Source organism: Lissotriton helveticus, chromosome 5_1 (genome assembly GCF_964261635.1).
Source record: "Lissotriton helveticus chromosome 5_1, aLisHel1.1, whole genome shotgun sequence".
In the NCBI taxonomy this organism is placed as follows: Eukaryota; Metazoa; Chordata; class Amphibia; order Caudata; family Salamandridae; genus Lissotriton; species Lissotriton helveticus.
The window spans coordinates 1,895,966,813-1,895,980,760 of record NC_136065.1 but is presented as its reverse complement, the minus strand read 5'-3'; the positions used below and the strand labels follow the sequence as shown (position 1 = coordinate 1,895,980,760).

At 45.6% G+C, this 13,948-nt stretch overlaps 1 protein-coding gene across 8 annotated transcripts in view; it reads right to left on the bottom strand.

Moving 5' to 3' along the window:
* The window catches only part of LOC144755958 (signal transducer and activator of transcription 5B), a 1,707,375-nt gene that overhangs the window by 379,241 nt on the left and 1,314,186 nt on the right, over window positions 1-13,948 (bottom strand). For all 8 annotated transcript variants that reach the window (XM_078645393.1, XM_078645400.1, XM_078645396.1 and 5 more), the window contains 2 exons: window positions 12,558-12,713; window positions 10,581-10,760 (listed from right to left, as the gene is read on the bottom strand). In XM_078645393.1, coding sequence (XP_078501519.1) covers window positions 10,581-10,760; window positions 12,558-12,713 — 336 coding nt within the window. The remainder of the gene's footprint in view (window positions 1-10,580; window positions 10,761-12,557; window positions 12,714-13,948) is intronic.

The window sequence follows — 13,948 nt, the reverse complement described above, 5'->3', positions numbered from 1 at the left end:
CTGTTTGCCTCACGGTTGGACCACCAACTCCCGTGTTTTTTCAGTGGGAGGCCGGACCCTCTAGCGGAAGCGATGGATGCTTTCCTGCAAGACTGGAGTCAGGAGACGGGTTACGCGTTCCCCCCATTCTCCATGGAGGTGACGGCAGCCCAGATCCGGCGACAGAGGGCGGAAGTGGTTGTGGTGACCCCGTTTTGGCGGTCCCAAGTATGGTTTCCAGATCTTCTGGAACTTTCCTAGGATTTTCCATTCCTACTCCCCCCGCTTCCACACCTCCTCCTGCATCCGAATGGGGAATGTCACCATGTCGTCACAGAGGGGACTCTCCGCCTCATGGCATGGCGGCTTTCAGGAGTCGCTAGTCGTTCCAAGGCCTTTCGGGATCGGCTAAGATGCTCCTCTCTAAAGCCTGGGCAGACAGTACCTCGAAGCGCTACCGGTCAGCTTGGTCTAAGTGGATGCGTTGGTGTCTTCGACGAAACATGGATCCCATGGTTGCAGGCGTCGTACCAGTTTTGAATTGTTGAGCAGAATTGGCGAATGAGGGCCTAGCATACCGGTCTATCAACGCAATATGATCTGCTATTTCAGCGGGCCACTGCCCCATTAAAGGCACTCCGATCGGGGAGCACGTTTTTATTTGCAGGCTTCTCAGGGGTATTTGTCTGTCGTTACCTCCGGAGCCGCGATATTCAGTATTATGGGACGTCAATCTAGTGCTGAATCTCTTCCTGTCTTGGCAACCCAATAAGTACCTGTCACTGAAGGAAATTTCTGCCAAGCTAACAATGTTACTTTGCCTTGTCTCCTGCCGCAGAGTGTCGAATGTGCGGGCACTGGTCATTTCTGCCAGGGTTTTTTCCCCTGAAGGGGTTACCTTTACCATAGGTCGTCGCACTAAGTCATTGTCACGGACGATCTCTTACCCAGCTTTTGCTGACATGCCAAAACTGTGTGTGGTGAATTGCTTAAAGGTATACGAGGATATGACACTTGAATTACGCCCTCCGGGAGAACAGCAACTGTTAATTGCTTTAAGAAAACCCCACAAAGCGGTATACTCCCCCACCATAGCCAGGTGGGTGCGGTGGACCATGCAAGAGGCGGAGATTGATACGAAACAGTTCGGAGCTCATTCAGCCAGGGGTGCAATGGCTTCTAAAGCTTTTCCCCTGGGGGCCCGTTTAGACAATCTCATGCGGGCGTCGGATTGGTCATCGGATTCCACTTTTAAACAGTTCTATTTCAAACCAGTCGTGGATGTGGCTCAATTAGTGGTAAGTAAGCTTTGAACTAGCATAATCGGAGCCTCCTGTCCTGACATAGAATCAAAATTTGCCTTGCATACGTAACGGTAAGTTTCAATTCTATAAAGGGCACGGAGGCGTGGTTTATCCCTCCCGTTGCACGTCAGTGCAAACCCTCCCGTAATGGTGTAAGTAAGTTACAAATTATTTTTTATACACTTCCCTTGACAGATTGTGCAATGTAAATACAGTTTTGTCAGGTCAAGTTATGGTTTCTGCTTCAGACTCATCATCACTTTATCATGTGGTATCACCCGTCTCTTTGTGTTCCAGGAAATGACGGCTCAAAACAGGATCAGTGATTTTGGCGTGACTCGCGCGAAGAAAGAGGAGGGTCAGACAAGATGGAGGGACTATCTACGTAGCATGGACACTGTTAAAGGTCTAAGGATGTGGCAACCCTCTATGGCCTGATGGGAGTTGAAGTTTTAACATGGACTTGTGTTTGTTTCTTTGGCACAAATGTAAATGTAAATGTAAATGTAGTATACTTGTAAAGCGCACAGCTGCCCCAGCAACGGAGCGTCCCGGCGCTGTATAACTCTGGGGAACCCGTCCTGGCTTTCCCTGTGGGATGGTCCCTTGCTGGGAGTCCCCAAGGTGGAGCCAGGCATCCCCGGAATTGGTGGGGCCGTTGTGGAGATTAGGCAAGCTAATGCCCAGAGTTGCCGAGTGGAACCCCTGATTAGAGTAAGCACCGAAGCGAGAATTATCGAGTCCGCTGACCAAGGTCCACGAACCTGCCGCGTCGGGAATTGAACCCTGGTCCCAGGCTGACTTCTGCTCTCAGGCCTGCCGCCTCTAACCAGTGAGCCACACTAATACCTCTCTCAGTGGTGTCAGTAAGAGGATAAACATACCGTTTGAAAAAAAGCTGTTCTTTGAAAATCTATGCTTGACCCCTAGCAGCAATGGCATGAGTAACAAACAATTCAGAGAAAGTAGCATCAAACAATATTAAAGAGCAAAACATAACAACATTCCAAAATCGATTTAGATAAATCAACAAGCATTAAAAGAATCGATATGTAAAATGACAAAAATGATTACATTCGATATGCGAAACTGATGATATTGGTTGTTGAAGTTTAATGGCTAAAAGTACCAAGAAAATACAAAGCACCAATTGAAAGTCACAGTGGTTGCCTTTAACCTTTTTGCATTTTCAAGCAAACGTCTTTGGCACAGGAGTCATTTAAGGTGAGTGGGTCAAAAAGATTAAGTTTTCAAGTTCAGACTTACAAGATTTTTGGGTTCTCAAAGTCCTTCAGTGCTCCTCAAGACCAGGTCTTTTGTCATCTAGCTGCACAAAGCCTTCGGTTTTGGGTCCACAAGCTCAAAGGAGGATTATGTAGCCTCTGGGGTCGCTTCACTGCTGATTACATTTGCCGCCTCTCCCCAGTTCAAGGATTTATCTTCTGACTAATTCACATTTTTGACAATTGAAATCCTTCAAGGTGGGCACCTGTCTTTCAAGGGAGAACCCATCTTAGGGCAGCTACAGCACCTAGAGCTAGATGTAGGTAGCTAAATACCGGTCCGTAACAGCCGAAAATCGGGGATTTTCCCGTTACCAACCGGTATTTAGCCCTTTCTAATGTAGGAGGCTGGTTTTAAGGATTCGGTAATTTACAGATTCCTTATTTTAAGGAATCGGTAAATTACTGAATCCTTAAAACCTATGTAGATAGCACACAAGTGAGTGCATTTTTGCTTTAAGGATTCGTTATTTACCACCAACTACAAGTTGGTGGTAAATACCAAATACCTCTAAAAAAGCAATAATTTTTCAAGGTGCCATGTGGCAGACATACATGCACTTAGGGCATGTATGTGCACCACATGTGCACACATGCACGATTCAATGTGCTCCTGCTTTTACCGATTCGGTAAATACCGAATTGGTAATAGTGAATGGCTTCCCATTCATTCCTATGGGCCTCAAGGCTCATAGGAATGAATGAGAAGGTATTTCTTATTACCGAATCGGTAATAAGAAATATTACCGAATCTGTAAATTTTACCGATTTATCACCTACATCATATTTACCGAATCGGTAGAATGAGATTACCTACATCTAGCCCCTAGCTGCAGTCTTCCGCAAATGGAAAAAGTGACTGAAGTTCACAAAGTTATTTTCACTGAGAAAACTCCTCCTGGTCACTACCGTTATACTTCACATCCTCAGATCAGGTTTTTAGGCAAATGCCTCTTCAACTAGGGCTCTCTTAGGGTCCAGTCTACAGATGCCAACTAGGCCTTGTTCAAATCAGGGAGACCTTTGCCTTGCAGCAAAAAAGAAGACCAATAATTTCACCATTGGAGAGTAGTTCCAGTCTCTACATACCAGAGTCCGCAATCCTCGATTCGTAATTTTTTTCCACCAGTTATGGAGAGTTTTCTTTCTTCAGATATTTTTGCCCAGGTTCAGAAATATTTTGAAGAGGTGGTGATGAGGGTTCAGTGACTGGATAAAGTCCTACACCCAATCGTAGACGCTTTCCTTACAAAACCCAAACTTCTTTTTCAGCACTTCCTTTCTCAGTTTACTACAAACCTTCCAAGAACCCATCAACAAACGTTTCCCTTGCAGGGGCCTTGTACATCAGCCTAGAAGAGGTGTACTGCCCTCTCCAAGTGCTGGAAGTGCCTGCACCTTTTGCTGAGCTGAAACACTGTGGACATGGATTGCTTCAGTTTCTGTGATCTTTATTCAGAATCTTCACTTCAAAAGCAAGAGCTGTGAAAGCTGTCATTTGTGAAATCTGTCCAATGTTCCTGACCTTCTCCCATCGAGCTAGGCCTTGTTAAGAGGCCACTGTTACCAACACTTCAGTCTTACTGCATCCAGGGGCACGGCCACTGCCCTTTTAACCACTGTTAGTATGTGTATTGAGTCTTTGGCACAATGCTCCTGGGAAAACCTTTTCCAAAACAGTTTGCTCTCTGGCAGTGCATAGCTATTTTTCCACTAACTTTATAAACAACCTACTATGAATTAGATTTTTATGAGCAAGTGGAAATAACTTAGATTGAATGTTCTAGCATTTTCCTAAGCATACTTACAGAAAAGAGCCTATTTTTATTGCAATGCTTTTGGCAAATGCAACCTTACCTACACAGTGAACAGCAGCTTTTTATAACTGTTCATCGCACTGACAAACATTTCCACAACATCTAACATGCTCCACTTTTATATATTAAGCACCCCACCATGTGGACTTAAAAGGTACACCACTGTAGGCTTAGCTTGGGTGAACTATTAAAAGTAATTGTTCCTACATGGCAAAGCACATTTGCTTACCATGTTACACTGGAGTGTTTTTAAACTGCTTTCTAGCCGGGCAAACTGGTGTTCTCTTTTCACTAAGTTGGTCATATATGCAAGTGGTGTCAATACACATTGCATTAGACATATGCCACAATTTACACACCACAGGAACAACATCTGCACCAACTTACCATAGACTTACTGAACAGTTAAATATACCAATTGGAAGTAGCCATTTTAAAAGTACAGTTTTATGGACAGAATGCACTGTGTGATTCCAGAGCCACAGAGTCATAAAACTAGCAAAAAAGAGGCCCGTAAAAGTTGAAGGAGTAATTTCTTACCTGTAACTCTAGTTCCTATGTAGGGGTATTTTTGTGAAAGTCATAATCATGTGAATAGTCCCACCCATGTGCTTGGACCCCAGAGCACTTCATTAGATATATCTTCTAAGTTGTCATCTACTGCCTTTCTTCAGGAAGGCCTGCATAGACACTTAAGAGATAAAAAGACAATAATGCAGCCTAACCAACAAGGCTACACTGGCCATTACTTCATCTTGAAGTGAAAAAAGATAGCCAGTTTAACTGTTAAATTTAGCAATTTTACTGAGTTTCACACACAGAAAACTCCCCTTCACAAAACTCCTTTTTTCATGATAGAGATGAAAAGGGTTGGACTGAGAAGCCCCCATAGGCTGCCATTATGTGTCTGCAAATGAATACTGTGCCTTTAACAGTCTCCAGAAACCCCCGGTATCCCATGATGCACAGCCAGCGGCAGTTACTTTCAGTTCTTTTTGGTGGCCTAAAGAAGCAGTGCCTGCTGAGTCTTAGGTACGTCTGTGTCTGTCACCAGAGAGGCTGGCGGGTTGCTTATGACTATCACGGAAATACCCCTACAAGAGAACTGGCGTTATAGGTAAGAAACTACTCCTTCTCTTGTAGGGGCTTTCCGTGTATAGTCATAATCATGTGAATAGACTTGCAAGCCCATCCCAAAACAACTCTCCAGCGGTGGAAGAAACAGAGAACAACCGCACTATTATGCATATAGATTCCGAAGAGAAGCCTGCCAAACTTGAGCATCTGTTCTAGCATCAGTGTCTAGGCAGTAGTGCTTAGTAAATGTATGGACTGACTTCCAAGTGTCAGATTTCTGAAATAGGTATGTTACGAAGAAAAGCCGCAGTAGCTGCTTTACCTCTGGTAGAGTGAGCCCTAGGCTTAATAACAAGAGTCTTGTTGACTTTCTGATAACACAGCTGAATACAGGAAACAATCCACCTAGAAATGGATTGTTTGGGGTAGCTAGACCAGTTCGGACCGAGCCATAGTTTACAAATAACTGGTCTGATAAACGGATATCCTCAGTCTTACCCAAATAGAACTTCAAGACCCTCCTGACATCAAGGGAATGAAGCGACCTCTCAGCAGGATAAGAGGGATTCTGAAAGAATGTAGGCAATGTAATAGTTTGATTCACATGAAACTACTTTAGGGAGGAACTTAGGCTGAGTCCTCAAAACTATCTTAGAGGAATGAAAAACTGTTTATGGCTCTTTACAACATAATGCCTGAAGTTCGCTAACCCTGTGGGCAGAAGTTATGGCAACAAGGAAAGCAGTCTTCCAAGACAGATGCTGAAGAATAGCCTTGTGAATGGGTTCAAACGGTTCCCACATCAGTCGAGAAAGAAGCACATTGAGCTCCCAAGGAGGCGAAGGACGCCAAATGGGAGGAAACACTTTTTTCAATCCTTCAAGAATTTCTCTGATGACTGGGATTTAAAAAAAGGAAGTTTGTGAAGGACATTTCCTATAAGCAGTTAAAGCTGCCAGGTGAACTTTAATCGAATGAAACTGAAGGCCAGATTGAGCCAGGTGTAGCAAGTAAGGAAGAATGACATCTTCCTTGCAGGAGGTAGGATCCACATTCTGAGATGCACACCAGATGCAAAATCTCTTCCATTTATATGCATAGGACATGCGTGTTGATGGTTGTTTGGCCTCCTTCAATAGCTCCATACAGTCCTGAGGGAGATTCAAATGTCCATACTGTACTAACTCAGGAGCCATGCCGCCAAATTCAACGACGAGAGATTGGGGTGCACCATTTGTCTGCCGAACTTTGTTAGAAGGTCCAGCCGGCATGGAGTACGGAGATGTGGCAGGAGAGACCAGTGGAGTAGGTCTGTGAACCACCACTGACGGGGCCACTCTGGAGCAATGAGGATCATCTTGGCCCGTGCTTGTGAGAGCTTGATCAGTACTGTCGGGATCAGGGGAATTGGGGGAAAAACGTAGAGAACGCCGTCTGACCAGCTGATCCACAGTGCATTCCCCAGAGTTCCTGGTTGGTAAAACCTGGAGGCGAAGTTGCGGCATTTTCTGTTTTCCGCGGTAGCGAGCTGATCGACCTCTGGAGTACCCCATCTTCCAAAGATGTCTCGCACCACTTCGTCGTTTTAAGACCCATTCATTCATGATTTTCTTGAATGAGTCTGCTGAGTGCTTCTGCCTGAGCACTTTTAACACCTGGGAGGTGAGTTGCTGTGCTGGTCAGGTTCCAGATGGCCTGGGCTTCCCAAGATAACGCTCGAGATCTCGAACTCCCCTGCTTGTTGAGGTAGAACATTGTGGTTGTATTGTCCGTCTGGACAAGCAAGGAACTGGAGTCAAACGACGGCTGGAAGGCTTTCAGCTCCAGATGGACTGCTCGAAGTTCCAGGAAGTTGATGTGGTACTTGGTCTCTTTCCGGGACCACATGCGCTGCATCTGAAGGTGGTCGGAATGTGCACCCAAGCCGTGGAGAGAAGCATCCGTCACCATGGTTTGCCTCGGTATCTCCTTGTGGAAGGGAATCCCCCAGAGGAGAATGCGTGGAGAACACCACCACCCGATGGACTGGAGAGCCTGCTGCAACAGCAGATTCCTGTCTTCCCAATCACCCAGTTTCTGGTCCCACTGATCCTCCAGACATTCTTGCAGGGGTCCCATATGGAGGCATGCGTTTGGAGTGAGGAAGATACAAGAGGCCATGGAGCCTAGGAGAGAAGACACCTTCCGCACCGTCAGGGAGGGCATGGTCATGAGAGCCTGAGCCTTCTGAAGGATCGATAAGCGTCTTTCCTCCGAAGGACACATCTTTGCCGTGTGTGTATCAATGGTGGCTCCCAGGTACTGTAGACATTGGACAGGAGGCAAGACAGACTTCGTGAAGTTGATGTGGAGGCCCAAACTAAGTAGGAGATTGGAAGTCCGATTGAAATGTAGTAGCGCTTCCTGAGACGTAGCTGCCTTGATCAGCCAGTCATCTAGATACGGGTAGACGAAAACCTTGTTCTTCCTTAGATGTGCAGCAACTATGGCCATGTATTTAGAAAATGTCCAGGGCGCTGACTTCAGGCCGAAAGGAAGCACGGAGCATTGACAGTGGTTGTTGCCTACAGTGAATAGCAGGAACTTGCAATGTTTCCTCTCCATGGGCATGTGCAAATATGGGTCTTGCAGATCTATTGCGCATAGCCAGTCTCTCTGATGAAGTGGAGGGTAGATTTGATGCAAGGACAACATCCGAAACTTTTCTCTGCAAACCCATTTGTTTGCCTGTCCAAAGTAAAGGATGGGTCTTAACTTGTTCTTGTCTTTCTTGCGGACTAGTAAGAACCGAGAATACAGTCCTGTTCCACTCTGTGCCAGAGGAACAGGTTCTATTGCCCTTTTCTGCAAGAGGATGTTGGCCTCCCTCTGTAACTCGCATAGCATGTAGCTTTAGAGAGTTGGAGGAATCGACAGAGGAGGGCTTGTAAAACATAGCGAGTATCCACTGCAAACAATATTCAGCACCCAATTTGTCCCGAGTTATTTTCTGCTACTCTGCCAGATAATTTTGAATGCTTCCCCCCCACCAGAGTGGGTAACGGACGAGGGGGAAGGAACCCTTCAGGTCTTGGAACCAGCAGGGGCCTTGTTCCCTTGTGCAGACTGCTGGTTGGACCGTCCTCGCCACTGGCGTTTCTGAAACGGCTGAAAAGATAGCTGAAACTGCTGTTGTTGGTTGGACTGATGGCCTTGAGATCGTTGGAACCTCTGGGAGGAATAACGCCGTTGGAAGGGGCAGAAGGTTTTTCGCTGTTCTTTAGGTTTCTCTAGACCTACAGCCTTCAAAGTCTCCATTTCAGTCTTCATGCGGGCCATCTCGTCATCCGCATGGGAGCCAAAGAGAGTCGTGCCAGAGAACGGTAGATTAGAAATGCGCTGTTGCCCCTACGGCTTCAGTGAGGTAAGACAAAGCCAGGAATATCTCCAGAGAGCAACTCCGTGGCAATACCAGTGGGCTGACAGGAGTGAAATATCCGCTGCAGCGCTGATGACTTGATTCGAAACCATCAAACCCTTGTTCACTATCTCCTAACAATCTTCCCGCTTGTGTCTGGGCAGGAGGTCCACAAATTGTTAAAGCGACTCCCACAGGGACCTGTCATACTAGCCCAGCAAGGCAGTAGAGCTGGCCGCCTTCATGGATGTAGCTGCGGTGTTGCAAACTTTTCTCCCCACCGAATCTTCTGTTACCTGGAAGGTGCAGATTTTATAGAAGATGTTGTCAAGAATAGCTCCATAGCCGGTTCCACTAAGCCAGGCTCCAATGGGAGCAATGGATGAGATGTTTGTCTCTGCTGGAGAGTTTCAAATATCAGTGATGTTGACGGCACAGAAGTAGACAAGGGAATGTTAAGCTTTGACGCCCCTTGGACCAGAACCTCCTGAAAGGTGGAGATATCAGCAACGGAAGACACTCTCTGAGGAAGGTTATCCGTTAAGAGTAGGTTTCGACCGAGTAGCCCCCCAGAGGTCGAAGCATGGGTTTTGGTAGAGGACTTACCCTCTCCTTGCCCAGGGGCTGTAAATGCTGCCTTCTGTCTTCTCTGCTCCAAGCCTTGGGGCAGAATCTTCTCCCTGTCAAGCAGGCTGAACCTAGAAAAGGTCTTGCAAATAGAACAGGTGCCAGGGATATGAGAGGCAGGCAAACATAGAATGCAGACTCTGTGTGCAGCAGACTTGGCCATCCTACCACAGTCAGGACACTTGTCAAACAGAGAAGGCATTTTGACAAGAAAACTGTAGAAATTCTGCCAAAAAAGTACAGCAGAAGGTAGATAAAGGCCAAAGACATCGAGTGAAGCTGCAAAAATCCAAATACTCAATTACATTTTTAATGGAATACCAAAAAAGGTAGAGTTCAATGCTCCAGGGTCCTGCTAGCAGGAGCCGCAAAAAAGAATTGAAAGTAACTGCCTCTGGCTGTGCATCATGGGATACCGGGGTCTCTGGAGACTCAAAGGCTTTTGCAGACACATAATGGCAGCCTATGGGGGCTTCTCTGTCCAACCCTTTTCATCTCTATCATGATAAAAAGGAGTTTTGTGAAGGGGAGTTTTCTATGTGTGTAACTCAGTAAAACTGCTAAATGTAACAGTTAAACTGGCTATTTTTTTCACTTCAAGATGAAGTATTGGCCAGTGTAGCCTTGTTGGTTAGGCTGCATTATTGTCTTTTTATCTCAGTGTCTATGCAAGCCTTCCTGAAGAAAGGCAGAAGATGACAACTTAGGAAGATATATCTAATGAAGTGCTCCGGGGTCAAACGCACATGGGCGGGACTATTCACATGATAATGACTATACACGGAAATCCCCTACAAGAGAATGTCTAGGACTAAGCGCCACCGCTTGAAGGCAAATTTGCGTGGTCTGAGGTAGTATGTGCCACTCTTGGTTTCTTTAGTAGTAATTTTCTTCACCAAAGGGCATTTACAACTTCTTCCTTTCACCCTGTGTATTACTGGGATGGACCACTAGGCAGAGTTTTCTATAATTAGGAATACTCAGATCGAGTCCATTCAATTTTGAGTAAATCATGAATACTCCAAGTGCAAGTGCTAGCTAGTCACACACAAATCTTTGTCAATTGGACTAATAAAGCATTCAATTCTGCACTTACTTTCTGGTGTTCTCATTCTTCAACAGAGACTTGGCCTGCTGTTCGCTGATGATTGTCGCTTTCACCTGTGGTGGGTTCATGTGCACATTTAATTTTCCGCCAACCAATAAACGCACTGTGGCCACAAACTTAGTCTGCGTCTTCAAGACTTGAGGCGGCTGCTTCTCTATGATAAAAGTGCTACAAACAAGTCAACAATTTGTTAACATCCAAAAGGAAAATCACCTATAAGTTAAACTAAGCATGCATCACTGGCCTATGTCTACGCATTACAATTTGATATCTATATTGTGCCCCTGCTACTTTCAATCTGCTCTCATCACAGACATATTATCATGCAGCACATTTTTTCACCAGCTCAGTCTCAGTTTGAAAACTCCACCTGTGCACACTGAAGTCTTTGTAGTCAATTAGAATTTGCCTTACTTTCCCTCCTCGCTCTCCCTTATGAATGAACACAGGCATCGGGATAACAGTTTCTGAATCTACTTTCATTAGGTATTTCCTTCTTCAGCTATTTGTAAACCTCAGCTTTTGAGTCAACATAAAAATGCCACTAATGATGATGCAATTGGATCTCTCCTTCACAAAGATGCTTGGAGAGACAAATAATTCATAGTGTAGTCAGACACTACATTAAGTCTTTTACTGACACTGCTTTTTAAAAATATATGTACAGTAACTCCAAGCGTGACCAATTTTCTATTGTAAAATACACTCACAAGAGAACAAATGAATGGAAAGAGCTAACAAGCATACCTTGACATTGGAATTTGTGATTTAGGATGGAGCGATCATTCTATAACATTCACAGAAACATCATGTGACTGAACGCATGTTATTAAGGGTGCCACAAAAGATTACATTTAGGAAAAATTATCTGTCTATTTGTATTTTTGGGTGGGACCACATAGGTCAGTTTGTGTGCCATGATTCCATATGAAGAACTGGAACAGGCCTATGATTTGGGGCAACTTACCAAAACAACATTGGTCTATAGCAACCATAGATTTTGTGGCGTACGCCTAGTCCTTGTCCTCCATAAGTACTACAGTGGAGAAGACACTAGATGCGCATAGTAGAAATGTACAGATGCACACAAATTTTACTTTGCTTTTTTTTCTCCAAAGGAAAAACGTGCACCCTCTTGGACAAAGCCATTATCTCACATGCCAATTAAATATTTTTCCACCCCAGAAAGGCAATTATTCCGTAAAAGAGTGGAACACCCAACAACTTAAAGAGTTTCCAGATGTTCACTGCATTTTGCAAAAGGCCTACTTTTTCACTCCTGTCTGCGCTATTATGACAGCGGACAATCTGCCATGCATCTGCTTATGTAAGGACAGGTCGCTTTGAGTGCGCAATCATCTGCTTGTCCACAATTTGTGAGTTAGGATTGGGTATTCGAAAGATTACTATTTTGCGCACTTAAGATTCACTTTTGTGAGCACATTTTGTGAATTGGACAATTATATCTATGAAAGGGCATGCTGCCTTCTCCATCTTGCAGAAGCACTCTTAAGTGATCCAAGAATTTTGCATAGTCAAAGAGAGAAAGGAGAGAGGCCATGGGTGGTGTCAAAGTATATTGTAAAATTGAGATGCTTCTTCTACTCATGATTGGAGGGGTCATGTTTAAATAATGACTATCCATTTCTTCAAGCTGACTTGTGAAAGTAAGGATCTGTCATTTGAAAGATGCTCTCTGAGAAAAGATAATTTTAAATACATTTGACAATTCTGGGCTTGAATAAATGACCAGATGTTGTGTATTTGGGTTGTAGAGCGGTCTCCCACAGCTGCTGCACACTTACACAAGCAAAGTGCCTATATTTTCTGCCAGAGCAGCTGCACACCCACAAACAGACTTCAAATGCAATGCTCTTTAAAGAGAGCCCAAGGGCATAATGCCAAGGTCTTACGGTTTATATACACATCCATAGCTGGGAAACAACCTAGTGATGAGATTTGTACCTTGTAACAAGTGCTGATATGATGTCGGTGATTGTCGCATTGAGTTCTGCAAGCAGCTCTTCCACCGGGCCAGGGATGGGGAGTTGTTGGCAGAGATGCTCAGCACGGCGGATCTGCTGACGATTCTGCCAAATTAGTTCAGCCAACTTTTCGCACCTGCCAAGAAAGAAAAAAAGGGTGAACCAAAGATATAACAAAATATTAAAGTTGTTAATTTTACAACTGAGAATTTTTTTTTAACTTTTTAATGCAATGCACACATGTACAAGAGACATCCCTCATAGAACTGGATGGACTCTGTTGCACATAAAATCCACATCTGAAAATGTGCCTTAATGGGGATTCATATGTTCTTGATCTAGCTCTTTCTCTTTGCCGACCTTATAGAAACCCCAGCAGCAAGCAAGTCAGTGAGTGTAACTGCTGCAGTGCTGTGCATTCATATGTTTGAGAAGCTGAGCACCCAGACAAAACTGCTTGGCGTTAGTGATCATCACTCATTTTGTTTTTCACAATCCCATCCATGGTGGTGTTCAATCAATCAATCAATCAATTAAAGTACTTGTAAATCGCGCTACTTACCCGTGAGGGCCTCAAGGCGCTGAGGGGAGGGGGTGCCGCTACTGCTCGAAGAGCCAGGTCTTGAGGAGTCTTCTGAAGGCAAGCAGATCCTGGGTCTGCCGTAGGTGGGTAGGGAGGGTGTTCCAGGTCTTGGCGGCGAGGTAGGAGAAGGATCTGCCACCAGAGGTTGTTCGTTGGATGCGGGGGACAGCGGCGAGGGTGAGGCTGGCAGAGCGGAGCTGGCGGGTGGGGGTGTAGAAGCTGAGTCTGCTGTTAGGTAGGCTGGTCCGGCGTTGTGGAGTGCTTTGTGTGCGTGGGTGAGGAGCTTGAAGGTGATCCTCTTGTCGACGGGGAGCCAGTGTAGGTCTCTCAGGCTGGGGGTGATGTGGCTGCGGCAGGAGACGTTGACGATCAGTCGGGCGGAGGCGTTTTGGATGCGTTGTAGTCGTCGTATGTGATTGGCTGGGATTCCTGCGTACAGTGCGTTGCCGTAGTCCAGTCTGCTGCTGACGAGGGCCTGTGTCACCGTTCTTCTTGTTTTGGTCGGGATACACTTGTAGATCCCGCGGAGCATCCGGAGGGTGTTGTAGCAGGAGGAAGAGGAGATGGTGCCGCCTGTTTAGACATGGAGAGGGGGGAGTCGAGGATGAATCCCAGGTTGCGTGCATGGTCGGTGGGTGTCGGTGCTGTTCCCAGTGTGGTCGGCCACCAGGAGTCGTCCCAGGCTGAGCGGGTGAGTCCGAGGATGAGTACCTCCCTCTTGTCAGAGTTTAGCTTCAGTCGGCGACTGCCTTCATTCCCTCGTGGAGGTTGGTTTTGGTGGTGTGCGG